Here is a 25,178-nt window from a genome sequence, read left to right as displayed (position 1 = left end):
GCCAAGGCAGCAAGCTCCAGTGCTGAGGAGGGCGAATCTGCACAGAGTCCCAGATTTTGGCTGCTTTTCCCCACCAAGAAGAGCTTGGCTTGGGGGCTCAGTACAGGCAGAGCCCCCGAGGCTCCCTGTGAGGTGCAGCTCGGGGTGAGAAGGGCACACACACCACGGATGGAGCCCCACCGGCTCCTGGAAAGACACACCAGCTTCCTCTTTTTTGTCCCTTCCTCCTCTCTCGATTCCGTTTCCCAGCACAGATAACAGATACAATAAAAGGGATGCAAACTGGTTCTCCACTTTTGTCCCACTTCTCCAGCCACCAAATGCCATGGATTTTAAAACCATGGCCATGGCCAAGGCCTTCACTGGCCTCATGCAGGGATGGAGATGGCCTCGTGCTCAGTGATGAGCAAGAGGATGGAGGAAGAATTGGTGCTCACTGATGTGGGAAAACTCACATTTTTTGGGGAAGAGAAGCTCCCCGTTCCAGGCAAGCCTGGCTTAGGACAACTGACACCATCAGCACAGATAGAGGAGGGGGTGGGCCTCGCAGGGATATAAACCCACCCCGCTGAGCTAGCAGCGTTGGAGCTGCAGGTCCAGGCAGGGTAAGAAGAGGGGATTTCACTGCCCTGGTGTTCATCAGGCAGCCCAGGGCGTGGGGGAAGGCTGCAGGTCCTGAGCTGCTCCAGCAGCCCCAGGCAGGACAAGCTACTCCATCCCTGCCAAGCCCCACATCCCAAAACTGGGATACAGAACAGCCAGGGTTCACTCAGCCTGGCAGTGCTGGGTACCCACAGGAATGTCACCTGAGGCACTGCCCGGGTGCACCCAGCTCCTGTGGGCACTGGAGAAGCTTCTGTCCTGCCCTGGATCATCACCCATCTTTGTTCCCTCTCCAGGGCAGCCCAGGATGAGGAATCTCCTCCTTGCCGTGCTCCTGGCTTGTGGTAAGTGCCCTGCTGTCCCTGGCCAGGCCAGAATCCATCTGTAAACCCTGAGTCTTTGTGCACAATTCATGTCTTTGTTTAAATCTGGCAGTTTCTCTAGTTTTTTGTGTAGAACTGCTGCAGTCCTGGAGGCTTGGTGAAGGGAAAGCTTTGGGATGCTGATGTCCATATTTATTTTGGGAAGCCCTCCAGCCTGTTGTCACCTTTCCCGCCTGTGCCAAGCCCCTGGCTGATCCTGGTGATGGGGGATGGCAGTTTGCAGCATGGCAGAGTCAGTCCAAAGGGCAAAATATCTTGTGCCAGACCAAATCCAGAGGCTGTAAAAGCCAGACTGAAAAAGCCATCCTCCCTGAGAGAACGGTCCTGGCACAGATTGCCCAGAGAAGCTGTGGCTGTCCCACTCCTAGAAGTGTCCAAGGCAGGGCTGGGCAGGGCTTGGGGTAACCTGGCATAGTGGAAGGTGTCCCTGCCCATGGCAGGAGGTGGAACAAGACAAGACTTTGAGGTTCTTTCCAGCCCAAACCTTTCCATGAGTCCATCATTCCGGAGGAGGGGATAAAGCTTCTCGTGGTTCAAATCCCAAAAGGGCACGTTTCGGGCAATGCCAGAGCAGTGCAGTGGCCCTGCCGGGTGCGAGGCTCGGGGAACGCCCGCGGGCTGCCAGCCCTGCCCCGGCACAGCCCGTCCCGTGCCCCGCAGCGCTGCCCCCGGCCGGCAGCAGCGTCCTGGAGCTGGAGCGGATGATCCGGGCGGCCACGGGGAGGAGCGCCCTGCTGTCCTACAGCTGGTACGGCTGCTTCTGCGGCATCGGGGGCTCCGGGACCCCCGTGGATGCCACCGACCGGTGAGTACCCCGAGCGGCCCCCAGCCCCCTGCAGGGCTCTCGCTGGCTGCCTCCCGGCGCCGGGGGCTTGGCACCGCTCCCCAGCCGGGTCCCGCTGGCGCCTCGCCCCCTCTTCTCCCCGACCTTTGAGGCTGGACCTTCCCCTGCCCTCCAGGGCTGCCGAGGGAGGTTTGGGGCCGCGCCTTGACCCGGTGTCCCCGCAGGTGCTGCCAAGCCCACGACTGCTGCTACAGGAGGCTGAGGGAGGGCGGCTGCAGCCCCCTGCTCACCCCGTACCGCTTCAGCTCCGGCCACGGGCACAGCGCCTGCAGTGAGTACGGGCCGGGCCGGGCCGGGCAGCAGCATCCCCCGGCTGAACCCACCCCGGGCAGGGCACTCAGGGCAGCATCCCCCGGCTGAACCCAGCCCGGGGCAGGGCACGGGGGGCAGCATCCCCCGGCTGAACCCAGCCCGGGGCAGGGCAGGCCAGGCAGCATCCCCCGGCTGAACCCAGCCCGGGTCAGGGCACTCAGGGCAGCATCCCCCGGCTGAACCCACCCCGGGGCAGGGCACACAGAGCAGCATCCTCCGGCTGAACCCAGCCCCGGGGCAGGGCAGGCCGGACAGCATCCCCCGGCTGAACCCAGCCCGGGGCAGGGCACTCAGGGCAGCATCCCCCGGCTGAACCCAGCCCGGGGCAGGGCAGGCCGGGCAGCATCCCCCGGCTGAACCCAGCCCGGGGCAGGGCAGGAAGGGCAGCATCCCCCGGCTGAACCCAGCCCGGGGCAGGGCACGGGGGGCAGCATCCCCCGGCCAACCCAGCCCGGGGCAGGGCAGGGCAGGCCGGGCAGCATCCCCCGGCTGAACCCAGCCCGGGGCAGGGCAGGCAGGGCAGCATCCCCCGGCTGAACCCAGCCCGGGGCAGGGCACGGGGGGCAGCATCCCCCGGCCAACCCAGCCCGGGGCAGGGCACACAGAGCAGCATCCCCCGGCTGAACCCAGCCCCGCCGCGATCACCAAAGGGGGATTGAGGGTGTGGGCAGGCTGGGGAGGCCAGTACCGGGACACGCTCCTCTCTCCCCTTCCCGCGGCGGCTCCGGCCCCGAAAGGCGCCGCAGGGCTCCGGGTTTCCCCCGCAGGTAACGAGCAGAGCTGGTGCGAGACAGAGACCTGCCTGTGTGACACCGCGGTGGCCTCGTGCTTCGCCAGCACCCTGCACTCCTACAACAGCTCCTACCGCTTCTACTTCAAGCTCAAATGCCAAGGCAGCAAGCTCCAGTGCTGAGGAGGGCGAATCTGCACAGAGTTCCAGATTTTGGCTGCTTTTCCCCCGCAAGAAGAGCTTGGCTTGGGGGCTCGGTAAAGGCAGAGCCCCCGAGGCTCCCTGTGAGGTGCAGCTCGGGGTGAGAAGGGCACACACACCACGGATGGAGCCCCACCGGCTCCTGGAAAGACACACCAGCTTCCTCTTTTTTGTCGCTTCCTCCTCTCTTGATTCCGTTTCCCAGCACAGATAACAGATACAATAAAAGGGATGCAAACTGGTTCTCCACGGTGTTTTTCTGTTAAGGGCTGCTGAGATTCAGGCACTGCAACAGTGGCTGCTGGGGTTGGGGAGCACTTCTGCATCCCTCAGCCACACCATATGCCTGACACCACAAAACTTCAGTGGTCCCGACAGGGCTGTAATTCCCATGTCTATCCCAATGTGGAGATAGAAGTTCGGGGAACAGGGTGTCCAGAGCAGCTGGGGCTGCCCCTGGATCCCTGGCACTGCCCAAGGCCAGGCTGGACAGGGCTGGGAGCAGCCTGGGACAGTGGAAAGTGTCCCTGCTCATGGCACAGAGGGCATTGGATGAGCTTTAAGGCTTCTTCCAGCCCACACCAATCTGGGATTCTGGGATTCTATGAATTTCTAATTCCTAGCTCAGAAGGCACATCCAAACAGCTTTGTGAGGAACGCTAACAAAACAGTCTCAGGAATACAATAAGAGGCTTCACATCACAGGGGTTTTTAAGTTGTGTATCATTTTTCTCTTCCTCTTGTGCAGAGTCAGGACAAGCTGAACCACAGCTCAGCACAGGGAGGAGCTCACAGGAGTATCCCCAGTATCTTCTGGGATGTTTGGCTTCTGGCACATGAGGATTTTTACTAGGAATGACACAACCCTTCTTTTATATCTATTTCCTGCTATAAACAATTCCATACAAAGCACTTCATAGAAATGCATTTTGTTATGCAAACACACTAAAAGCGGGAAAACAGCATGAGTACATAAACTGATTGCAAATGATTAACGAGGCAGTAATTAACCAGAGGAGCATTAACGGTCTATGAGCAGTTCAGAAAAGCACAAGGCACATGCCAGCCAGGGAGCATCACTTGTGACACCAGAGACAAAGCGAAGCTGGAATCAGGGCTTGGCTGAAAACTTTGTCCATGGAGGACAACAAAAAACCTATTTTTCCAGCACACAAGACAAAAGACACAGACAAGTCACCTTCCTTCCTTAATGTCCTTCCCAAAATTGTCTGGGATTCCATGACTCTTGGAAATAAGGGTTAAAGAATAATCATCCACAGAGGAAGGAAGATTTCAAAGCCTTGACCACTTACATCAGGCAAGTGCTAATTTAGGAGGGCAGTTGATGACTGAATGGTTTCTGCAGGACAGTGTAACGAGGGGGTGGAAAAACCAAGAGAGAAATAAAGAGAAGTTGAATTTTCTCACCTCAGAATATTAATTTTGCTTCTCTGAGAGTGAGGGTGCAATCATCTAGTGTCTGCCCAACCTTGTGACTCTGGGAACTGCATGTTTCGAGATGCTTTTAGTGTTCCCATAGACTTTGCCCAAAGAAGTGATAACTCTCCTTGAACCACCTTACACCTCCTTGAAAGCCCCAAACCTGCTGTGTCCCTGCCCAGCCTGAACCAGAGCTATTCTTTTCCCCCCAATGTGGCTCCTTGGTGCTGGGAAGGGAGAGGAGGAGGCATCTCTGACTGAGGAAGAGCATGTTTGCTTCCTCCTCAGGCTGGAAGTGACGCTGCTTTTCCACCTCATCCCACCCAGACCCACCCCGTGCACGGGGAACGGAGCTGGGGCGTCAGGGGATTTCTGCCATTCCTCGGAAAGGGAAGGATGGCTCCTTCTCCTTTCCAGGGAAGCCCAGTCAGCAAGATCTGGGTCAAAGCAGACCCAGGCTGATGGGAGCAAGCTTTATAAAGCAAGCACAGCTGGCTGCAGGGCACTGCAAGCCAGCAGGGTTTCACAAGGTAAGTGGGGATGGAGGATTGATTTTCTTCTTTCCCTCCTTTCGCCAGAAGCTGTGCTGCAAGTGGGAAGCAGGATTGAAGGAGATGCTGCCTGTGATGCCAGCACAGAAGAACAGTGGGTGCAGCCCCCAAAAGCTGAACAACCATCCAATTTTTCTCCTTTTCTCCTGATAATGCTTTTTCTCACCTCTCCCCCGTCTGATTCCCATCGCTTCCCATCCTTCATGCTTTGTGTTGAAACAACAGGGGCATCTTCACTTCTCTCTTTGCTCCTAGTCCCTGGAGAGAGGGAGAATCTCTGCTCCTGGATGATAAGGAAAGAAAGGAGATGGTCACTATAACAGAGAATGTTTTGGTTTCCTCTCTCGGAGCCATCAGAGGGATGAACTCTCTCCTCATCCTCTCCGTGCTGTTTGTGTGGGGTAAGTGTCCTCTCGCAGTCCCAAGGCTCTCTGTGCAGTTACATCCATTGAAATTAGGACCAGGCTGGTGATTTCTCCACCTCTCCCCATCACCAGCTCTCCCAGACATGCAAGAGCTCTCCCCTGCCAAGCTGGGAACACATTTCCTCTCCCTTGCATTACAATTCCTAACACCCTGGTGCCAGTTTGGGGGCTGGAGGGATGGAGCTGCTGTTGGCAGGGCAGGGAATCGCCGTGATCTCCCTTATTTCCCCTGCTCCAGGCTTGTCCCCAGCCCAGGGGAGCCTCTTAGAGCTGCACCGGATGATCTCAGAGGTGACAGGGAAAAATGCTCTTCTGTATTACGGCTTCTATGGTTGCTACTGCGGTCTGGGGGGCAAGGGGCAGCCCAAGGATGCCACAGACAGGTGAGAATCCACTTTAAAACCCCCTGCCCTAACACGATCTCGAATATTTTTAAATTTGTGGGGTGAGGGGGAGAAAACTGCATCCCCTAAAGCATCGATCTCCTGTGCAGATGCTGTCAGCTGCATGATACTTGCTACAAAAACCTCCTGAAGTACCACTGCGATGCCAAGACACGCCTCTACCGCTACAACTGGCACCATGGCAAGCTCTCCTGCAGTGAGTAGGGCCCTGGAAAAGGGGAAAAGGGGGTGCTATCCCCCCCAAAGCCGGGGCTGACCCTGGGCTCCCCTCGTCCCGCAGGTCAGGGCTCCCGGTGCGCCTTCCTGTCCTGTGAGTGCGACCGCAGCCTGGCGCTGTGCCTGAGGAGAAACGCCAGGAGCTACAAGAAACTCTACCAGTTCTACCCCAACCAGCTGTGCCGATGATGGGAGCTGCGATGCGGGACCCGCCGGGAGCGCCCTTCATCCCTGCCTGCGCTGACCACACCAGATCAACGCGGAAATAAATGTTCTTGTTCAACGTCCCCTGCTCCAGCTGCGGCTGGGCAGGGAGAGAAATCCCCGTGAACAGTCGACATCTTCCCAAAACTTTGCAAGAACTCGGTCTCGGCCCCTGCGTCACCCGAGGCTGCAGCCCGCGGGGAGAGGGGGGCTGGCCGGGATGGGGGCGTAGCACTGCGTGGGTTTGGGCCAGACGAGGCATTCTGGAGCTTCCAGTTGGAGCTGGCGGGCTGGACGCGGAGGGCAGGCTCTCCCCGGCAGGACAGAGCGACAGCGAGCAAGATCCCTGGTGAGAACTCCCCTCCAGGCTCCGCCGCTGTGGAAGGAAAAGCACGGGGGGATGCTGGGGAGGCAGCGGGAGCGGCCCGAGCCCGCAGGAAAAGAGAAATCGCTTCCAAATGGAAACGCAGTGCGAGGCTGCGCTGCGAGGGGAGAGGTGCCCTGGGGCCAAAAGCGGGGGGACGGGAGGTGAGAAAGGCTGGAGGGGTGGGACAGCAGGTGGGGGATGCTCAGGTGGCGGGGCAGCTTCTCGGCCAGGAGGCAGCAACGCTGATATGAGGGGACACAGCTGCTTTCCTCCCCCCACATACTGGGGGTTGATCCGATTTCAGAGGAAGCTTCTCACGGCAGCTCCTATCAAACTGGCCACGCTGCCTGTGCCCTGTTTCTCCTCCCAGGCCCAGGTCAGAGGAAGATGAAGGTCCTGCTGGTGCTGACGATGCTGTTTGCCTGTAGTAAGTGCATCCCCGGCCCACAGATAGGAGCCAGGCTCATCCCCAAACTCCTGTGCACTCCTCAGGGAGACTCCCAGCAAAGCCTCCTTCCCTCCCCAGTTCCCCAGGCCTCATTTCTGCACGTAACTTAGAAAAAAAACCCACATTTTATGGTCACTCTAGGCGTGTTCACAGCGTACGGGAAGCACCCGCGCACGTTCACACCGGGACTCGAGGGAAGCACCGTAGGAAACCTGACTGCCCATGGATGCTACAGGGGATGGGGCACCTCGAGGGCTTCAGTGGATCGGTACAGGCAACGCTGCCCCGAGGGCTAACGCCGGTCCCGGAGGGCTAACGCTGGTGCCGGGGTAACCCCGGGGCTCTGCATCACCCCAGCAGCGCCCCCTGAAACTTTGCGAAATGCAGCCCGGGTGCTTGGCAGCAGCGGGAAGGAATCGGGTTTTCGGGCAGCAAGGAAAGTGATGCAGTGTTCACCCCTAATTCCATCCCGGAGTCGGTAGGGCGGTGCCAGTGACAACTGCCTGGTCCGTGGGGTGGCACCAGAGGAGGGGGACGCTCCTGAAGCCAGGATGCGCGGCAGGGCTCGCGTGGGGAGGCAGAGGCTCGGCGTGGGAACGGGCAGGACAGAGAAGCTTCTGGGTGATCCAGAGCAGGGGGAAGCAGAGCTGGCGGCTCTCCCGCCCGGCTCGCAGAGCCTGTGCCAGCTGGGGCAGCAGCCGCCGGGGCCGGTTCCCGACGAGCCCAGGCTCTCCTCCTCCCGCAGGTGCTGCCTGCTCCGAGCCTGCTGCTACGCCAAGCTGGCAGCGCGGCGCTGCCGCCCGGCCCCCGCCCGGCCGCTCTCTGCGCCGCGGGCAGGGATCGCCACCTGCAGTGAGTGCTCGGCCCTTTCCACACCCCCGCCCTCTCCCGGGCCGCTCGGGGAAGGTCTCAGGGGCGCTCTCGGTCCCCGCAGGCTCCGGGACGCGGTGCCAGCGAGGCGCCTGCAGGTGCGAGCGGGCGGCGCGGCTGTGCCGGGCTCAGCGCGGCCGGGCTCAGCTCCGCGCCAGCTGCCGCGGACGAGCCGGGCGCTGCTGAAGCAGAATCTCCTTTCTGCGAAACCATCTCCGGGCTGATGGCGAAGGCACGGCGCCGGCGGCGCTTCCCAGCCCTGGCCAGTCTCCTCCTCGGGGCATTTTGGCTTCGAGGCGAGGACAAGGACCCTCCGGTCAAGTCGCGTCACGGCGTGCGAGGAGGGGGAGCAGCGCTGATCTGATGTCCAGCACAGCAAAACAAGGGGGGAGTGGACACCTGCCCCTCGTCCCGATGAGGGGCGAGATGGAAGCGTCCCCCTTGGCAGCCTAACCGCTCCCTCCGCTTCCTGCTTCACAGCAAATTCCCTCCTTTGCTCCAAAATAAAACCAGAGAGCCCAAAGCAGCGGTTCCCAGCGTGCAGTGACTCGGCGGAGCCCAGCGACCACCCCTCACCTCTCAGACAGGTTTCCTGTTGAAGTACTCAGCAAAAATGACACTTGAGAGGTGACACAGCTCACCCTGAACTGCCCCAACTTAGCTCTAAACCTTCAGACTGAAAATGTCCCGTTTTTCTGAGAGATGGAGAAGTGAGGCTGGTGGAAGGGCTGGGGGCAGGCATGATGGCGTGGGAGGGCCGGGCTTGGACTTCCATGATCCTTGTGGGTCCCTTCCAGCTCGGCATACTCTGTGATCCCCTAAATCTCTGCTGTGACAGCATGGCCTGGAGCTTGCCTCACACCCAGTGCTGAGCAAAACAGAGTTCTCACCAGAAAAGAATGTTTTGGCCCAATTCTGCAACAACCCTGAGCACATTCCTTAGGAAAAGGCAGCTCAGGCAGCAGCTGCTTCCCCCCACTTCAGCATCCCCAGGTTTTGTGCCTTGGGGTGTTGACCCCGGCAGGTCTCTGGGCTCCAAACCACCCCAGAGAAGCTCAGCAATGAAATAAAGCCACAGAAAAAGCAACAAAACACTGTTTCCTTAGGGGCTGATGCCCAGCTGCAATTCCCAGCCTGGATTGCCCCATAGCTGAAATCAATGGCACCAGGAAGTAGCCCTGAAGCAGTGATGCTTCTGCCAGCTGTCACCCAGGAACCAGGGAATCACTGCTGTGGAACCCTGGGGGAGATGAGGAAGGAGCCCTTCACCCAGCAGCTGATAATTGCAGGGCATAAATCAAGGATCAAATCCTCACCGAGAGGATGGATATCCCAGACAGATGGCAGGCTGGGATAAACTGAATCACACTCTCCCTTTGTAAATTCTGGGTGAATTTTAACCACTCATGAATTTTCCTGCTTGGACATCCGGCTGTACAAATCCATTCATACAAATCCTCCAAATGTTGATGGTTTGGCTCAGATGCTGCACCCCCTTCAGAGCATTGCAATAAACTGGACTGCAAGAGTTGTGGTTTTCATACCATGAAACAAAATCCACAGCTTCCCAGGAGGCATCTGGCTTGGGGAGGGCTTATTTCCCATTTGGAGAAGGGATCCTGCAAACCTGCCACAGGTAGAGGGGCTGGGGTGGAGAGGCTTTCAGTGGAGCTCAGCCATTTGATGGACAAGAATATCCCTTATTCCCCTGTGATAAAACTGATTGTGGACTTGGAAAATCCTGAATTATGGCAAATCCTGGTTTAGCCAATTAACACCATCCCAAGGGGCTACTTAAATTAGTCCAGAGAGTTGATGAGGCAAAGCACCCATGCCAGAGGGAGGGGGAAGAGATTTTGCTGAGCTGAGTTCCCTTCTCTCAGCCTCTCTCCGTTTCCCACACAAGTTGCATCCTTCTTCCCTGCCTCAGTTTCCCTAGCAGCCTGGGGGGATTTCCTTCCTCCCCTGCCTCAGTGCTTGCCATGCTGTGGTTCCCCAAAAAGCAGCACAAAGCAGGTGCAATCTCTGCCAGAAGATATCTGCTGACTGCTCAGTACCACCAATTTAATCAGAGATTCTCCCTGAGCAAATGACACAAGCAGCCTCTTCCCCCCCACTCCCATCACACATCACCTGCATTTTTTCTTCCCTGTCACTTGCCTTATTTTGCTTATAAACAAAAGTGAACCACACACCTCGTGCCATGAGGTATTTGAGAACAAACCAGTGCCCAGCACACATGGGGAGAGGGATGGAGCGTCCCCACATGCGGGGGACATCTGGGCACCACTATCAAGAAAACCACCAAACATGGCCTTTGCTCAGCTCTATCTCCAGCCACAGCCATTCTGGAGACCATGGGATCTTCCTCCACTCCCAAAGCTGCATCTCATCCACTCTGGTAAGTTGGTAGGGCAGGATACTTGGCACTGGCTGCATTTTCTCCCTGCCCAGGCAAGGATGGAAACAGTAAGACACAGAATGGTGTTTTCTAGCCAAGGCATCAAAAAACTTGTAATCCAGGAAGAAAGTGGATCACGGACTCCTCAGACAATCTAATTCCACCCTTGCCACGGGCAAGGACACATGGTTCCTGTTCTCCCTCAAGTTCTCTCATTTTACTCAGGGAAGCACTGGGAATGCTGACACCCAGAGCTATGCACAGACTCGACCCCAGGCTGCTCCACACATTCAAAACCTCCTGCCAAGACCTCCACCATATAAGGCATCCCATAGCCTCCAGCAGTGCGAGGATACCTGCACAGCAGCAGGATCAGTATGGTGAGGATTGTCAATATTTGCCCACTTTGGGCTCTCCAGAGGAGGGGCCCTGCTGAGGGTGCACGGCCATAAAAGGTGTGACCAGCAGCACCTTGGGCTCACCAAGCCCTGGAGCTGCCACTGCCAGGATGAAGCTCCTCTCGCTGCTCCTCTTCTGTGAGTACCCCCCACCAGCTCCCAGACCCTGTCCACAGCCAGGTGGGGATGGTGAAAGGCCCATTTTTGCTGTGGGATGGACGGTTGCTTTTCCTGGTGCTCTTAACCCTCCTTCTCCAGTCCTAGGACTGGCCCTTGCCAGCTGCAACTTGGCCCAGTTTGCAGTGATGATTAAGCAGAAGACCGGGAAATCGCCGCTGGCTTACAACCGCTACGGCTGCTACTGCGGCTGGGGCGGGTCCAAACAGCCCCTGGATGCCACCGACAGGTACCTGGGACAGGGCAGAGCCCCCAGCCCTCCTCACCTCCCTGGGCACAGCCAGTGCAATCTTGTTGCTGCTCCTGAGGGTGGAAATAGCAATGAGAAAAGTGTTGCTCATCCTTAAAGCCTCCGGAGAAGGGGTTCAGCAGCAAAGATGCACGCGGGTGATGTTTTATCGCGCTGTCCCCTGCCCTGACCTCGCCTCTCATGCCCCAGGTGCTGCCACGCCCATGACTGCTGCTACAAGAAATTGGCCGCCTCCGGCTGCAGCCCCAAAACGGCCACCTACAAATACGTCTTCCAAGGAAACCAAATAACCTGCGGTGAGAGCGGGGAGGGGGCACAGCTCTAAGCAGGGAGGCACAGCCACCCACACTCGGGGAGCTTGACTTCCACATCCCTTTAGATCATCCTGGCCTGGAAATCACACACAGCGAAGTGGGTGGAAATAGAGGAGAAAGTGTCAGGAATTAGGCAAATAAGAATTTGCTGGATTATAGTGAAGTTTAGAGCTTGGAGACTTCCCTGAGGTCTTTCCCAAGAGGCCAAACACCAAGGGTTTGAGATGCCCCTGCCATCCTGGCACAGCTGCCCTGACTCCCCCAGAGCGAAGTCATTGTTCCACAGAGCACAGCAAAGCACGTGCCAGGCAAACAGCCCCAGACACATCAGAAAGAGAAGGGAATGCTCCCTGCAGGGCCAGGGAGCTCCACACCCCGGACACGAGACCACCTGAGCCACCCCAAACTGCACAGAGGGGCTGTGACTGCGGGGACGCTCAAAAAACACCCCCTGACCCTCACTACCTCCATCCCCCCCAATTTTCTTCCAGGAAATGGGAACTCGTGCCAAAAACAGACCTGTGCCTGCGACAAGAAGGCGGTGGAGTGCTTCCAGAGGGCAGCCAGCTCCTACCGCAAATCCTACGACAACTACCCCAATTCCAGATGCAAGGGCCAAACGCCCTCCTGCTGAACACTGCTGCCAGCCTGGGGCTCCAAACCTGACAGAAACCATCAGAACTGGGGGGTTCTGCCTTCCCTGGGGCCAGGCAGGACATGGCACAGCCCTGTGGCACTGGAAAAGTGTCCAGCACCTTTCCCCATAGCCTTAGCTCTATTTTCCCATAGTTAAATAACTCATAAAAATGAGGTAAACCCTGCAAATAAAGATACGCTTCAAAATTGTGGCCAGTGTTGTGTTTTGGGAATCAGTGGTGGAAGGGGAAAGTAACAGCATGGAAGTTGAGGGCTGATTTTTTTAAGAAAATATTCCTTCCTGCATACATTTTTTCTTAAAAAAATTACCAGAAGTGACATTTTAGCAGCCAACCAGTAAATCTGAAGAGCTCCAGAGAAAAACAAAAGCCCACAAGGAGAAGTGGCTTCTGCACCCCAGCCCAAAGCAGGCTCCAAGCCCAGCTTCTCTCCAGGGGCTCAGCCTCAATCCTGCCCCATACCATTCCTAATGACTGTATAAGCAATTAATACTCACTGAAGGCACGGGGAGCCCAGTGGTGGGGTCTCAGAGGCTTAGGTGGCTCCTTCTTGCAGAGGTCTCCTCAGGCTGCAGCTCCATACAACCACCTTGTCCCACACCACAGCTGCACATGACCCCAAATTAACCCTAATTACCTCTAACAAGGCAGGGCTGGCTGTACCTTGGGCCTCGATGAAGGCACCTCCAGCTGTAATGCTGCCTCTGGAGAACTGATCTGCCTAAAATAAAGGAGTTTTAAGGGTAATTTATTTGATTTCCACCTCTGTGTTGAGGGCTCTTGCCTGACTCTCTTAAGTGTTTCATTACAAGCGACAGCCTTACCTCAAGTTCCTACAGTAAATGTGGTATCTTTCTAACTCCAAACCACTCATTTCTTCTCATTTTTAGCAGGCAATAAGGATTCCAGAAGCTGAGACAGAGCCAATGCTGCCTTCTAAGGCGGATGCTTGCACCCAGGAAGCTCCAAGGAACCACCCCACAGCTCAAAACCAGCACAAGCATCTTCCTTTTATCCCACAGTGGATTATGGAACATTCTTCATGCCCAATTTCACTTCCTTTCTGCATCTCCAAAAGCTCTGCAGACACAGAGACCATGGGTGATGTGGCAAAGCTGTGAGATAAACCAGAAGGCAGCTCCTAAGTAGGGACAAGAGACATGGAGCAGCACAGGCAGAAAACCCTTCCCATACACAGACATGCTTATGGAGGTCAGCCAGAACCTGCCTAAATGCTTAAAACTTCCATTTCAACTGCATTCCTGACCTGCAGGGGCAGGATTTGGGAAAATAAGTCCAGGGAAGATGATGGTGGGAGATAGGATGCAGGGAAAGTGGCTTTCTACATCCTCCTGCTGCGTATTTGCCCTTGAGAGGCTCACAGTGACCCTGCTGCAGCACCAGCCAAAACACCCTCGTATTTGTCAGCTGCTAACAACAAACAGTCATCTCCTCAAAGCCCAGGGGAATATCCAGTGCTTATTGTCCGTCCTTGGCCCGTGGATTACGGAGCACTCGGCTCCACCAAGGAGTAAACACACGCTATGTATGAATCACGGTGTTGTTCTGCTCTGCTTTCTCGCCTGCCTTCCCCCTCCCAGGAAAATCCACCACCTGTTTACAAAGCAAATTCACTGCATAAACTGAGTTCTGTGAAGAATGCTGCACAAAGATTCCCTAGGGAAAAAAAATATACATTGGAAAGGTGGAAATTTCAATGGGAAAAACGTGAAACAGGTAAAAATCTGTTTTAACATCTTTAGATATGGAATGGCTGTGCAGACACAAGGCTGCTCTGGCAAGATAAAGGGAATTTCACTGGTTAGTCAATATCTATGAGCCCAGCACATTGAGAGTTTATTTTAAACAAATTACACTTGGAAATGAAAGCATTTTCAGCCCGATTTTGTTCATGTATCAGAGGCCACGAGCTGTGGGCCAGTCTTTCCCTCTGCTGTTGGTGCTGCTGTTGCAGACCCCCTTTCACCCTGCACATGACGGGGCGAGGTGCGAGTTCCTTCCTCAACCTCCAGACCAACTCCCTTCACAGCTCTCAGGCTCCAGGCAGCAATGAATGTCATATCAGCTCTGGCTCCAGAGGACAAAATCCCAATTCATTAAGATCAAATCTCTTATTCGAAGTGCACAACTGCAATTCTTTATCTCTTCAAACCTGCAGAACACACCTGCCTTTCAGACCAAAACACAGGACAGGGCAGGACACAGGTGACACAGTCACCTGCACTGCCTTGCCAAACCTCCTGTCACAATTTATCACCCCCTGAAAGAACTTGCACTTTCTCCTCACTAAGCTGTGACTCACCTCTCTTTCCACTCCTGTAAAAATGACTGTCTCAGAGAAAAAGGAATTCCTATACCATCAGTTCTTACAGGAGAGCTCCTTTAATTTTATTCTTCAAGTAACAGCAGCAGGCCCTAACAAGTACTACCCCAGTTCTTGGCAGTCTGGTAAAAAAAAAAAAACATAAACTTTTAAGCACAGACAAATTTTTCAAATGCAATGCTCCTTACTTTTAAAAAATCCCTTTCACCTAAGACACTGGCTGATGAGATGTCTTCTGTGTGTAAGTGCACGTGCTTTCTTCAAGCTTAATGCTTGTTACAAGCCCAAAAACCTGAGTGGAGCTGAAACACCATGAGCTATAAATCAAAGGCTGAGTCCCGCAGCCCTTTCACTTCAATCCAAATTCCCAGTCCTACAGTGGAAAACATCACAGGAGTCAAGCTGTACACCCTACTTGGCGACCTCACTAAAATGGAATTTAAGATGAAAAAAAAACTACCCTGGAAAAAAGCTTGATTTATGAAGTGAAATAGGCAGGTTTCCCAGGGATCACTGCTGCATGGGAGATTCTTCTCAGGACTCTTGGTCCTTTGGCTATGCTGATTTCATTTGGAGACTAATACCTATCCACTCCTGACTTGGTCTAAAGCCCTGGAGTAGCCCAAAAATTCTGAAACAGGGCAAAGGGGACAAAGATTCCAGGTGTCCAAGTAACAACACTCATCAGAAGCTTCAAGCCTGTTCCTGTCACATTTTACCAGATTGGAAGAATCAGCTCTGCATTCTCATGAGTCCACTGGGATTACTGTTCTGGGGGGGTTCTTTTCCACCAACAGGTCTGATCTTAAAGGAGCTGATTCCAAACCTCAGCAAGCATGGATGCAGCAATCTCCATGTCTCTCCAAATATTCATCACTTCTGAACCAGCTCAGTGCAATGCAGTTCTAAAAGAGAGACTAAAACTTGTCACTGCATTCCTGCATGGCAAACAAAGGAGGAATGTCATGTTTGAGACAGTGCTGGCTGATACTTTGCTTTGGAAAGGATTCTGGGACTCTGTTTCCTTACTTTATTTGAATTTAAATAAAAAAAGATCCACCAGAGATATTCCTGAGTTGAGATTTGTTAAGCTTTCCCTGACAGCAAGGTAATATAAAGCTCCTCCAGGAATAACCAAATAGAAGAGAAAACAAAAAAACCAAAACCAGGCACATCAAGAGATGCCAAAACAAATCTGACACCGCTGTGTGAAGAAAAGGTCATCACCTTCATTTAATTCCAAGATTATAGACCCAAGTCTCTACTTCCTGTTAAGTTTAAACTCTTCTCACAGGCTGATGCAGAATCAATGAGCAATTGTCGTCCCCAAAAGCAAGGGAAGAGGAAGTTCTCTTGTGTTTGGAAATCTGAGCAGAGATGGATTTTAAGATAAACATGGGTGCCTATAAATTCTCCTGGGGGAATTTTGCCTTCATCAGTTTTATTTGCTTTTCTCATCAGAGCACTGAGTCATATGTTTAGGGCTGCCATGGCCTTCACCAGGGTGATGTGGCTGCCTGGGTCTGTCTCTGTCCTGGTGTCTGCACTGTCCCTCTTGGTGGCCAGGACCTTCTGCCGGTGCCTCTCCTCCTGCCGCTTCTTCTTCTCCAGCCGCTGCTCCTTCCTGTGCTTCTTGGCTACCTGAAAGGGAAGGATGAAAACACAAAGTTCAAACCACACATGCTCTGCTCAGCTGGGGAAAAGTAATAAAAGAGACAAGCAGATACCAAGGCAGCTGCCAGAGGACATTCCTAACTATTTATGAGGACTTTACTGCGAGTTGTTTTGGGAAGAGTGCTGCATGTCACCAGGAAATGTCTGTGGCAGAGCAGTCGCAGCTGCAGCAGTGACAAAATGCAGTGAGCAGAAGCTCTTTCTAACTGAAAGGAGAAGAGACTTCCTGAATAAGCAATGCTAAGGCATCCCCCAGTCATTGAAGGGTGCTCACATTGCTGCCAAACCCCTCACACACCTTTGGGTTTCTGCTGGTTCGGTTCTCTTCCCTGGATCCAGCTTGTCCCTTGTTCTCTGCTTCACCTTGATGCAAGCTCTGATTTCCAAAGATTCTTGAACCAGTTCCATTCTCTTCCCACAGTGTCCCGCTGCAGGATTTTTGCTCCCTGCCCTGGGGCTCCTGCTGTTCCTCAGTACCTGCCAACAGCAGAGGTTTTCCTCAGACATGCTCTACCCAGGAGCTGTTGCACTGTCAGACAATTCTTTTTCCCAGAAGTCCTGGGGTTTTTTGGAAGCTGGATTGAAGTTGCCCTCACTAACAACCTTCCTGAGTAGAGAAGGCTGAGGTGTCAGCACACAAACCCACCTCTCCTGCTACTGTCCCCAACATCAACATCACAGTCACCCAAAGCCCCAGGTGACATAATGTGCACTCACCTATTCCTTCCCCTTCCTTCACCTGCAAGATGGCAAATATTGCAGATTCCACATTGTAGTCCTCCACCTCAAGAATGTGGCTTACTAAATCCATGTCCTGTCCACAAGAGGGGAAGGAGAACGCTGAAGAAGTTCAAATCTCTGACCTACATACACTTAACAACACCTGCACCACTGAGAGGGGGCTGCTGCTTTTATGATCATTCAGTTGGTCTGTGCTCCACTTCTGAAAGGGTGAGGGGGAAAACCTTAAATTCCTAAAGCTATCACAAAATAAGGAATATGCTGTTTTCAGTGTAAGTTTCCCTCTTGGCCCTTTCTGTTCTGTGCACCTGCACAGTGCCAACAGCCAAGAATCACAGATTATCCAGTTATCTGGGATCTTCAATGCCCCCAAAGGATTTCAGAACTTACAGGATTTTTTTCCAAATTAATTTTTGTGAGAGCCTCAAGACAAACCTTCCAAAATTATCAGGCATCCACAAAAATGTTGGTATTTCACCTGTATGTAAGGGTTGATTCTAGGATGAGATGCACCCTGATTGAAGTTTGTACAAGGTGAGTGTTTTCTAGAATTTTTCCCAGAACTACTTCCTTGTATCAAGGTTTGAACATCAAGCCCAGAAAGGCTCCTCAATACTTACTGAACACCCAGTTGCACTGCACACTTTTTCTACAGCATCTTCCATCTCCACTTCAGTCTGATCTTCAGAGTTGTCCTTCTGTGGCTTCACCTCCTCTGCCTTATTTGAATCATTCTTGCACAGCATCTGAAGAATTGCAAGCCCAGCAAATCACACAAGCATGCAATCCATAAAAGTCAGACATCCTAACAACAGTAATTAGCATGGCACACTTTTCTCAGGAACATCCCATGTCAAACCATCTTGGAAACTGTGAACTTCCAAGTGTGTATCTTCCCACATCTCCTGCACTTCTGAACAAACTCCAGTGTACTACAACATCAAGAATCACAGTAAATGAACTTTTAAATGCAATCTTTTTAATACAGTACCACTGTATTGTATTAAAAAGCTGTGTGCAGAGAACCTCAAGCACAGCACAATTACTCCTCAAAAAAAAAAAAAAAAAAAAAAGATATGAGGAAGACAACTACACCTAACTGTTGCATTTCCAGCTCTTTCCTCTCTTCCCTTTGTTTTTCCACTTGAGGTGAATGATTACATCATTTAGATGAGGTTGCTTCCAGACAGCCCACATCACAGTATCAGCTTTGAATTAACTTCCAGCCCAGAGGCTGAACTCCTCCTTCACAGCTCTTCCCAAGAGAGTCAGCAGCATGAGCTACAACCTCAGGGCTTTGCTCTTGCAGCAGAGCACGGAGACCCAGCTCTTCCCTCCATCCCAAATGAGAATGGAAACCAACTGGCAGCATTCCCCAGCTCTGTGTGTCACCCACAGCTGGCTCATTCCAGCACAACCAACCTCCATCCGAAGGTGGGCCGGCGCTTCCGAGTCGTCGCTGAGCCTCCTGACGCTGTCGTAGTGCTCCCCGTGCCTGTAGGCGATGTGCAGCTCCCGGGCGTCGCTCCTGTCTGTGCCCCGGATCTCGACAAAAGAAACAAACTGCAAATGAGCATTTCGAATCGGCTGCAGCATCTGATTTTTCAGAGTATTTGTTTTTGCAGCGATGGCAAACACCGGCAAGGAAGCAAGTACGTGGTTGCTGGAGCATTTGAAAGAAGAAGAGAAGGAATGAAAGCCAGATGTAAAATACCAGGCAGTTACATCAGAACAAACAAAACAGGGAATGAAAGTATTTTTTTTGAAAACTCAGAACTATTTCAGGAACTTTCCACAGAAGCTATCAGTTTTCTGATCATCTTCCCAGAACCAACTTCAGCAAGAGCTCCCAGGGAATGTACCATGTCATTTTATCTCAAATCTGAGCAAAGAGAGGCCATTCAAGTGAGAGCAACACTGGAAACAGTCAGAGTAAATTTTGATTTGCAGCTGGGACAAGATGCTGTTTTAACAGCATCCCAAGCAGCTGTGTTTTGTTTTTGAAAGAAAGTAATCCATGAAAATGTATTAACTCCATTGAGGAGCACTGTTAACAACCAATTGTTGCCTTGCTTTCTCAGCACCAAGTTACAGCAATTTCCACAGAAAATTCCTGCTTTGAGTATTATCTGTACTGATGTGAGAATAGTTCCTACCCTGATTATCAGTGTCTCAAACTTAGATAAGAGCTACACAGCATTCCATCTCCTGCCAGGAATGCAGAAAATCCCACTGCACTTGCAGACCAACTTGGCTTGACCTGCCAGCTCAAGTTCACCCAACAGCTCTCCAGACGTCAGTAAGCAAAGGACCAGAACTCCTTGCTTTAGGGCTCCAGAGTTTCCCAACCTTTTTACGTCTGTGAACTGCCTTATCTCAGCTCTCAGACCACACACCAAGCCACCTTTCAGCCGTGTCTGTGGTCTGCGCTGCACTAATGACTTCAGGTTTTCCAACAAATAATCTTCCATTCATCTATTTTACACTTGCTCACCTTCAGGTTTCCAAGTCAACACTTGGTTATACTTAACTCCTGCTTTCTATTCTATTAAATTATTCCACTGCTGAAAGTTGGTAAGATTTATTTTAAACATTTCTCCTCTGCCAGAGCTTGAATAGGTATCTAACAAATCCCAAAGCTCTTGAAAGATTTGAAAATTAGCCAATTTAGCTCTCATTAGAGAAGCATCTTTCCACTCTGGAGTGGGCCTGGAGGAGGCCACCTAACTGATTTAGAGGGATGGAGCATCTCTCCTATGAGGAAAGGCTGGGAGAATTGGGAGTGTTCAGCCTGGAGAGCAGAAGGCTCCAGGGTGACCTAACTGTGGCCTTCCAGTGCCTGAAGAAGGCAACAGGAAGGATGGAGAGAGATTGTGGGCAAGGGCCTGGAGTGCCAGGACAAGGGGGAATAGTTTCCACTGCCAGAGGGCAGGGATAGACGGGATATTGGGAAGAAATCCTTCCCAGGGAGGGTGGGCAGGCCCTGGCACAGGGTGCCCAGAGCAGCTGTAGCTGCCCCTGGATCCCTGGAAGTGTCCAAGACCAGGCTGGACACTGGGGCTTGGAGCCACCTGGGATAGTGGAAGGTGTCCATGCCCATGGCAGGGGGTGGCACTAGATGAGCTTTAAGCTCCCTCCCAACCCTAACCAACCTGGGATTCTCTGATTCTATGAATACAATGAAGCTGGTAAGTAAATTAGGGCTGCAGATTAAAAACAGGGGGAAAAAAGGTCAGCCTGTTATCAAAAAAGCCAACAAAATAACCTACAAAGCTCAGCTAACTTGAGTCTACAGTTGGACTCCATGATTTTAAAGGTCTTCTCCAACTTTAAGAATTCTATAATTTACAGTCACTATCAAAAAAGTTAAGGAGTGTTCAAAGACCAAGAAATTCCATGTAGAGATGTCCACCTGCAAAGAGCTTTTCATGATGTTACAACTACTCACAGCTCTTCTAACTCACACCATTCTCAAGGGCCTGAGACAATCCTTCACAAACAACACTGCTCAGGAGAGACAGAACCTCATCACAAGCTCTGCCCTGCCACCCTGACACGGTCAGTGAGAGGAGAGGAAAGAAACAAGGTTTTCAAAAGGACATCAAAATGTCAGGAAGTGATAACACTGAGGAACAACACATGAAAATCACCCCTGTGACCTCTCCTGCAGGTACTTCACCCACCTGTCCCTCTGTCCATGGCTGCCCATAAATGAGAGTGTAAACTTGTTTGAGTTCAGGAATTCACGTGGGGCTGTTTTAAATGAATTTAAGGTGTTACTTTTTTTTATCCTTATTGCCCTGTTTAATCAATGTACTTCATTGGTGCTGTCTGTAAATAGAGGCCAGAAACAATCCTGACTTGAATTCAGGTTCTCACTTGCTCAATGACCAGGCTGACTGAGCATGGACCCATTCCACTTGCCATAGAAAAACAACAATAAAGAGAAAACGAAGGACCTGAGGGATTGCTTGTTTCAGTGCCCCTCTGTCAGAGGAAACCACACCACACAGTTCTTTCCAGAAGCTGATTAAACACCACTTTAAGGTTTTAAAATTTATTTTAAAACCTCATTTCTCTCTTTGTCAGAAACCCTGGCATTCCACATCCCATACAGAATTGATGGAGCTTCACTCCAACACACTGCATGCCCTGCCATACCTTCATTTCCACCTTCCTGAATCTTATTGTACAGGTTCCCTTAAGCCTAGCTCAAACTCCAGGGCACTGTGCAGCCCTTCAGAAGGACTCACCAGGTTGGAGAGATGGGCAGGGAAGAACTGCCTGAAGTTCAACAAGGGCAGATGTAGGTCCTGCCCCAGGAGGAACAGCCCCAGGTACCAGCACAGGCAGGGTGACTTGCTGGAGCATCTCTGCAGGAAGGACCTGGGGGTCCCACGGTCAATGAGCTGTCCTGGAGCCAGCAGAGTGTCCTGGGGGCCCAGAGGCCCTGGGGTGCACTGGGAGGAGCACTGGCAGCAGGTCAGGGAGTGACCCTGCCCCTCTGCCCAGCCTTGGGAGGCACACCTGGAGTGCCCTGTCCAGCCCTGGGCTCCTCAGGACAGGGGGACAGGGAGCTCCTGGAGCAGGGCCAGTGAAGGCTGCAGAGATCAGGAGAGGCCTGGAGCATCTCTCTGCCCACAAAAGGCTGAGGAAGCTGGGGCTGGGAGACAGGACCAGATGATCTAGTGTGGTCCCCTCCAACCTGACCCATTCTGGGATTCCTATCAGAAAACTCAGCTCAAATGCAGTCTGATCTTCAGGAGGCATGGCACTGAAGGTCGTAGCTTAAAACCCAAGTAAAACACATTGCTCTGTCCCCACATACCCACCTCTTATGCACTCACTGTTTTCCTTCCTGCCCTCGCCTCCTAGTTAAAATCTCAAGTGTTCCCCTTCTTCAAAAAACAAGTACAGCTCTGCACCATGCCCAGATCATTACCACTCTCTTTTAATAAATCATTAATTTTCCACACTATTTATATCCCTCAGGCAAAAATTAGACAAAAATGTAGAAGCTTTGTTTCTCACCTGCCACAGAGGAGTGTTGAGCTGATGAATAACCACATTCAGTTGATTGTTCCTTGCAAAGGCCACGATAGGATCATTGCCAGCAAAAGTACCAGGTTTGGCCAAATTGGCAACTAAAGGAAAAAGGATTCACAAGAGTTGAAACTTATTTTCTGATACTCCCAAAAGCAGGGCAGGGGTAACAAGGGGTGAGATTTCAACATGGGCCCAAGAAATTCTGGAAGGGAAATCCCACCTGTGAAACAGTGGCTGTTGAGGCAAGAATTTGGCTGCAACATGAGGTAACGCATTTAAATGACCATAGAAATATCTAAAAAAGGCACTACACCCTCAGACAAATAAGGCCACTGGCTCTGTTAGATCAGAAGGAGGAGTGCCATGTACTGCATGACCAAACTACTTTCATGCATCATCTCCATGGTACCTGGCACATCAAAGGCTGTATTTGTCCCTGGTTTGGATCTTCCCCTTGCTTCCCAGGAGGAAATACTGAGTGCCAGGGAGAAAGAAACCCAAAGAAATCAGTCACTTACCAAAACAGCCAAATACCCACCAGTATTCAAGAACAACGAGACAATTTCTCTTAAATTCCTTTTGAAAACACCTAATTTTTACTCCTCGCCTTTTTGGTCTCTCTTTTGTCCAAGTTTCTCCTAAATTTTAATAATTTCCGGGACAAATTCAATGTGGATTAAACAGCTCACCTTCCTACAGCATCACAACAGCCATAAATGTAAAGTCCCTGTTTCTAAAAACTAAAGAGCCCTAAGGAAGTTCTGGGATGAGGACTGGTTCGTAAGGAGGTGCTCTAATGAGCTGCATGACACAAAGACACCTCCCAGGATGTCCCACGGAGCCCATACCGTGTTTGTCAAAAGGCACATCATCCTCCACGAAGGGCTCGAAGTCGCCGCGCTGCCTCAGCATGAACTGCACGGTCTCCTGGCGGTGCCGCGCGTGGTTCCGGGAGTGCCCCTCCAGCTGGTCCCCCAGGGCCCGGAACAAGCAGTTGCTGTGGAGGGAAATGAGGAGTGCGTGTGGTTGAGGCAGCAGAAGGAATGCAGGTCACAGGCAAAGGGGCTGTGCTCATTCTGCCCGGTTTAGAAAGGCTGTGAATGCAGAGCAGCGCTCACTTGCTGTGCTTTGAATTTCCTGCTCGCTCCCTGTGCCTTGAATGGTGTGCTGGAACTCAAAATGTCCCTCGGACATTTTTGGAGGTTCCAAGCCCAGGTCAGAAGCATTTGAGACCCTGGCAGGCAGCTGGAAACAGCTGTGATTTTGGGTTTGAGCCATGGAATGATTTACCAACCTTGCAGGAAGAACAAGAAGTCACAAAAGTTTAGATATTATAGTAGAAGTAGTTACAAAGTAGAGGGAAGAATTTTTGAGTGCTGTACAGGGGGGGTTTAACACCTGTACAGGGAGGTTTCTGTTTTGTATATGGGGGTCAGAGGTTTTAAGATGGAGGGATCTGGGCCTGCCCTGTCCTCCCTCTTTCTCCTTCCTTACCTCCATGTTCTTGGTGATGTTGGCACTCACAGATTGGTTTAGAGTAGAAAAGCACCATTTAATATAGGTAATAGGCATTGGGGAAAACTGTAACCATGTAACACGTAATGTACCATATAAAAGATAGAAAAGCACCATTTAATATAGGTAATAGGCATTGGGGAAAACTGTAACCATGTAACACGTAATGTACCATATAAAAGATAGAAAAGCACCATTTAATATAGGTAATAGGCATTGGGAAAAACTGTAACCATGTAACACGTAATGTACATATAAAAGACAGCAGCAGCCCTGGGCGGGAGAGAAGAAGCAGTCGGGGTCAGAGAGGATGTCAGGGTGTGTGTGTGCCTCTGCCTGAGCTGGGAGCAAACCACAGCAGCCCCAGAAGAAAATCTTTTAGATAACTTGCAATAAACTGCCTTGAGACCCAACAACAGAGACTGCTGAGCCTTTCTTTGGAAGCACGGGTTGGAGGAGAAGTTTTTCCACCACACGAAGCCACCCCGCAACCCAGGGTGGGCTTCGACAATGGTGTCATGGTTTGACACTGCTGCTGCTGGAACGGCTGGGTTTGAGTGATGGTGTCACCGTTAAACTGCTGGGGCAAACTGTCCCACACTGACACCAGACAAGGGACAGAAAGCAACAAAAGACAAACAAATGCCCCACTCAGCAACTTCTCAGCAGGAACGTGTACTACCTTTTCACCTTCTAGAAAATAAAGGAGTGAAAGTGAATGCTCAGTTCTGCTGGACACTGGAGCTTTGGCCCTGTGAGAAATAGGCACTCCTTTCATAAATTTAGAAAGATTTACCAAACCTTATAAAAAAACACAACAGAAGACTGAATAGAGAAAATGTTATGGCACTGGGTGCAAAGGATTTTCTCTGCCATGTGCTCACCCACACAATGGACGTTTCACCTTTTAACCCTTGAGCCCCTCCCAAAATTCTGTCTATCGACTGTTCTGCTGTGCAGAGGTGGAGGTCACTTCCTCAAATCCTGATTGGAGGTCAGATGTCACCATAGTGACAAGCCGACCCTCCCAAATATCCCAACCGCGGCTGTCCCTTGATAATAACTCAGGGGGTTAAAAAAAAAAAAAGTTTTCTTAACCTAATACGTGATATTTGTCTGTTAATTGTGAGAGTCAATCATCGCATGTATCACAGCCCCTGGGCCCCAGGGCTGGGACCGGCCGAGCCGCGCGGAACCGCAGAGATGCTGAACAGGGGGAATCGTCACCCCTGCGAGCACAGGGCCCGCTTCAGCCGGGAGGGGGAAATCCTCGGCCCCCGGGGACACGGGCTGCCCGCCCCGGGATCCATGAAGGCCCTCGGCCGCGGGGACACGGGCTCACATCCCCCGGGGAGGAGGAAGCCCTCAGCCTGCAGGGCGGGGTGTCCGGAGGATCCCCGCGGCTCCGGGGACACCGGGCGCGGCGCTCACCCATCTCCCGGCACCTCCCGCAGCTTGAGGCCGAGGGCGCGGAGCTGCCCGGCGAGGCCGCCGCTGTGTCCCGCAGCGGAGCCCGGGCCGGCGGGGCCCTGGCGGGGCCGGCGGCCCTTCCTGGCGGCGGCGGGCCGGGCCCTGCCCGCCTGCTTGCGGGACATCCCCGGCGGGGCCGCCTCGGCCCTCAGCGCCGCGCCGCGTCACGGCAGCGCCGCCCGCCCGCGGGAGGG

The 25,178-nt window shown here is 52.6% G+C and overlaps 5 protein-coding genes across 8 annotated transcripts; 4 read left to right on the top strand and 1 right to left on the bottom strand.

The window, feature by feature from the left end:
- The first annotated feature begins 587 nt into the window (after positions 1–587).
- LOC110472281 (phospholipase A2, membrane associated) lies at positions 588–3,317 on the top strand. 2 transcript variants are annotated; one of them, XM_085559039.1, is made up of 5 exons: positions 588–605; positions 900–947; positions 1,647–1,791; positions 1,995–2,101; positions 2,910–3,317. In XM_085559039.1, exons 2-5 carry the CDS (start codon positions 911–913, stop codon positions 3,053–3,055), a joined length of 435 nt encoding a protein of 144 aa, XP_085415165.1. In that variant the 5' UTR covers positions 588–605; positions 900–910; the 3' UTR covers positions 3,056–3,317. The 2 variants fall into 2 exon arrangements, with proteins under 2 accessions (XP_085415165.1, XP_077644359.2); XM_077788233.2 differs by lacking the exon at positions 588–605 and having other exon boundaries at positions 800–947.
- A 2,108-nt stretch (positions 3,318–5,425) lies between these two features.
- Positions 5,426–6,298, top strand: LOC110472282 (phospholipase A2, membrane associated). Its single transcript, XM_021533818.4, has 4 exons — positions 5,426–5,465; positions 5,728–5,872; positions 5,983–6,089; positions 6,174–6,298. The coding sequence occupies exons 1-4, from the start codon at positions 5,426–5,428 to the stop codon at positions 6,296–6,298; spliced, it is 417 nt and encodes a 138-aa protein (XP_021389493.4).
- Positions 5,908–8,521, top strand: LOC146765681 (basic phospholipase A2 Cll-N6-like). Its single transcript, XM_085559040.1, has 5 exons — positions 5,908–6,662; positions 7,051–7,107; positions 7,270–7,396; positions 7,874–7,980; positions 8,063–8,521. Exons 2-5 carry the CDS (start codon positions 7,068–7,070, stop codon positions 8,182–8,184), a joined length of 396 nt encoding a protein of 131 aa, XP_085415166.1. The 5' UTR covers positions 5,908–6,662; positions 7,051–7,067; the 3' UTR covers positions 8,185–8,521.
- Positions 8,522–8,663: 142 nt separating this feature from the next.
- Positions 8,664–15,885, top strand: LOC110472283 (basic phospholipase A2 caudoxin). Of its 2 annotated transcripts, XM_077788234.2 has the most exons (4): positions 8,664–10,935; positions 11,056–11,203; positions 11,414–11,520; positions 12,030–15,885. In XM_077788234.2, the coding sequence occupies exons 1-4, from the start codon at positions 10,908–10,910 to the stop codon at positions 12,170–12,172; spliced, it is 426 nt and encodes a 141-aa protein (XP_077644360.1). In that variant the 5' UTR covers positions 8,664–10,907; the 3' UTR covers positions 12,173–15,885. The 2 variants fall into 2 exon arrangements, with proteins under 2 accessions (XP_077644360.1, XP_085415164.1); XM_085559038.1 differs by having other exon boundaries at positions 8,664–11,203.
- On the bottom strand, positions 15,746–25,124 carry OTUD3 (OTU deubiquitinase 3). 2 transcript variants are annotated; one of them, XM_085559034.1, is made up of 8 exons: positions 24,946–25,124; positions 22,848–22,996; positions 21,985–22,097; positions 18,376–18,516; positions 17,574–17,699; positions 16,930–17,026; positions 16,511–16,689; positions 15,746–16,179 (listed from the first exon to the last, which is right to left on the bottom strand). In XM_085559034.1, the coding sequence occupies exons 1-8, from the start codon at positions 25,107–25,109 to the stop codon at positions 16,009–16,011; spliced, it is 1,140 nt and encodes a 379-aa protein (XP_085415160.1). In that variant the 5' UTR covers positions 25,110–25,124; the 3' UTR covers positions 15,746–16,008. The 2 variants fall into 2 exon arrangements, with proteins under 2 accessions (XP_085415160.1, XP_021389444.2); XM_021533769.4 differs by having other exon boundaries at positions 18,376–18,498.
- Between the last annotated feature and the right edge of the window lie 54 nt (positions 25,125–25,178).

The sequence above is a fragment of the Lonchura striata genome, chromosome 21, assembly GCF_050655825.1.
Source record: "Lonchura striata isolate lonStrDom1 chromosome 21, ASM5065582v1, whole genome shotgun sequence".
NCBI classification, from domain to species: domain Eukaryota; kingdom Metazoa; phylum Chordata; class Aves; order Passeriformes; family Estrildidae; genus Lonchura; species Lonchura striata.
This window is presented reverse-complemented; position numbering and strand designations above follow the sequence as displayed.

Coding starts and splice junctions, on each gene's coding strand:
- LOC110472281 (XM_077788233.2), top strand. CDS start 800: ATGTCACCTGAGGCACTGCCCGGGTGCACCCAGCTCCTGTGGGCACTG. Junction 1,792..1,994: donor CCCGTGGATGCCACCGACCG/GTGAGTACCCCG, acceptor GTGTCCCCGCAG/GTGCTGCCAAGCCCACGACT. Junction 2,102..2,909: donor CCACGGGCACAGCGCCTGCA/GTGAGTACGGGC, acceptor TTTCCCCCGCAG/GTAACGAGCAGAGCTGGTGC.
- LOC110472282 (XM_021533818.4), top strand. CDS start 5,426: ATGAACTCTCTCCTCATCCTCTCCGTGCTGTTTGTGTGGG. Junction 5,466..5,727: donor CTCCGTGCTGTTTGTGTGGG/GTAAGTGTCCTC, acceptor CCCCTGCTCCAG/GCTTGTCCCCAGCCCAGGGG. Junction 6,090..6,173: donor CCATGGCAAGCTCTCCTGCA/GTGAGTAGGGCC, acceptor CTCGTCCCGCAG/GTCAGGGCTCCCGGTGCGCC.
- LOC146765681 (XM_085559040.1), top strand. CDS start 7,068: ATGAAGGTCCTGCTGGTGCTGACGATGCTGTTTGCCTGTA. Junction 7,108..7,269: donor GACGATGCTGTTTGCCTGTA/GTAAGTGCATCC, acceptor TGGTCACTCTAG/GCGTGTTCACAGCGTACGGG. Junction 7,981..8,062: donor GGCAGGGATCGCCACCTGCA/GTGAGTGCTCGG, acceptor CGGTCCCCGCAG/GCTCCGGGACGCGGTGCCAG.
- LOC110472283 (XM_085559038.1), top strand. CDS start 10,908: ATGAAGCTCCTCTCGCTGCTCCTCTTCTGTGAGTACCCCCCACCAGCT. Junction 11,204..11,413: donor CCCCTGGATGCCACCGACAG/GTACCTGGGACA, acceptor CTCATGCCCCAG/GTGCTGCCACGCCCATGACT. Junction 11,521..12,029: donor AGGAAACCAAATAACCTGCG/GTGAGAGCGGGG, acceptor ATTTTCTTCCAG/GAAATGGGAACTCGTGCCAA.
- OTUD3 (XM_085559034.1), bottom strand. CDS start 25,109: ATGTCCCGCAAGCAGGCGGGCAGGGCCCGGCCCGCCGCCGCCAGGAAG. Junction 17,700..18,375: donor CGGCCCACCTTCGGATGGAG/GTTGGTTGTGCT, acceptor GCAATTCTTCAG/ATGCTGTGCAAGAATGATTC. Junction 16,180..16,510: donor GAACCAGCAGAAACCCAAAG/GTGTGTGAGGGG, acceptor CTTCCCTTTCAG/GTAGCCAAGAAGCACAGGAA.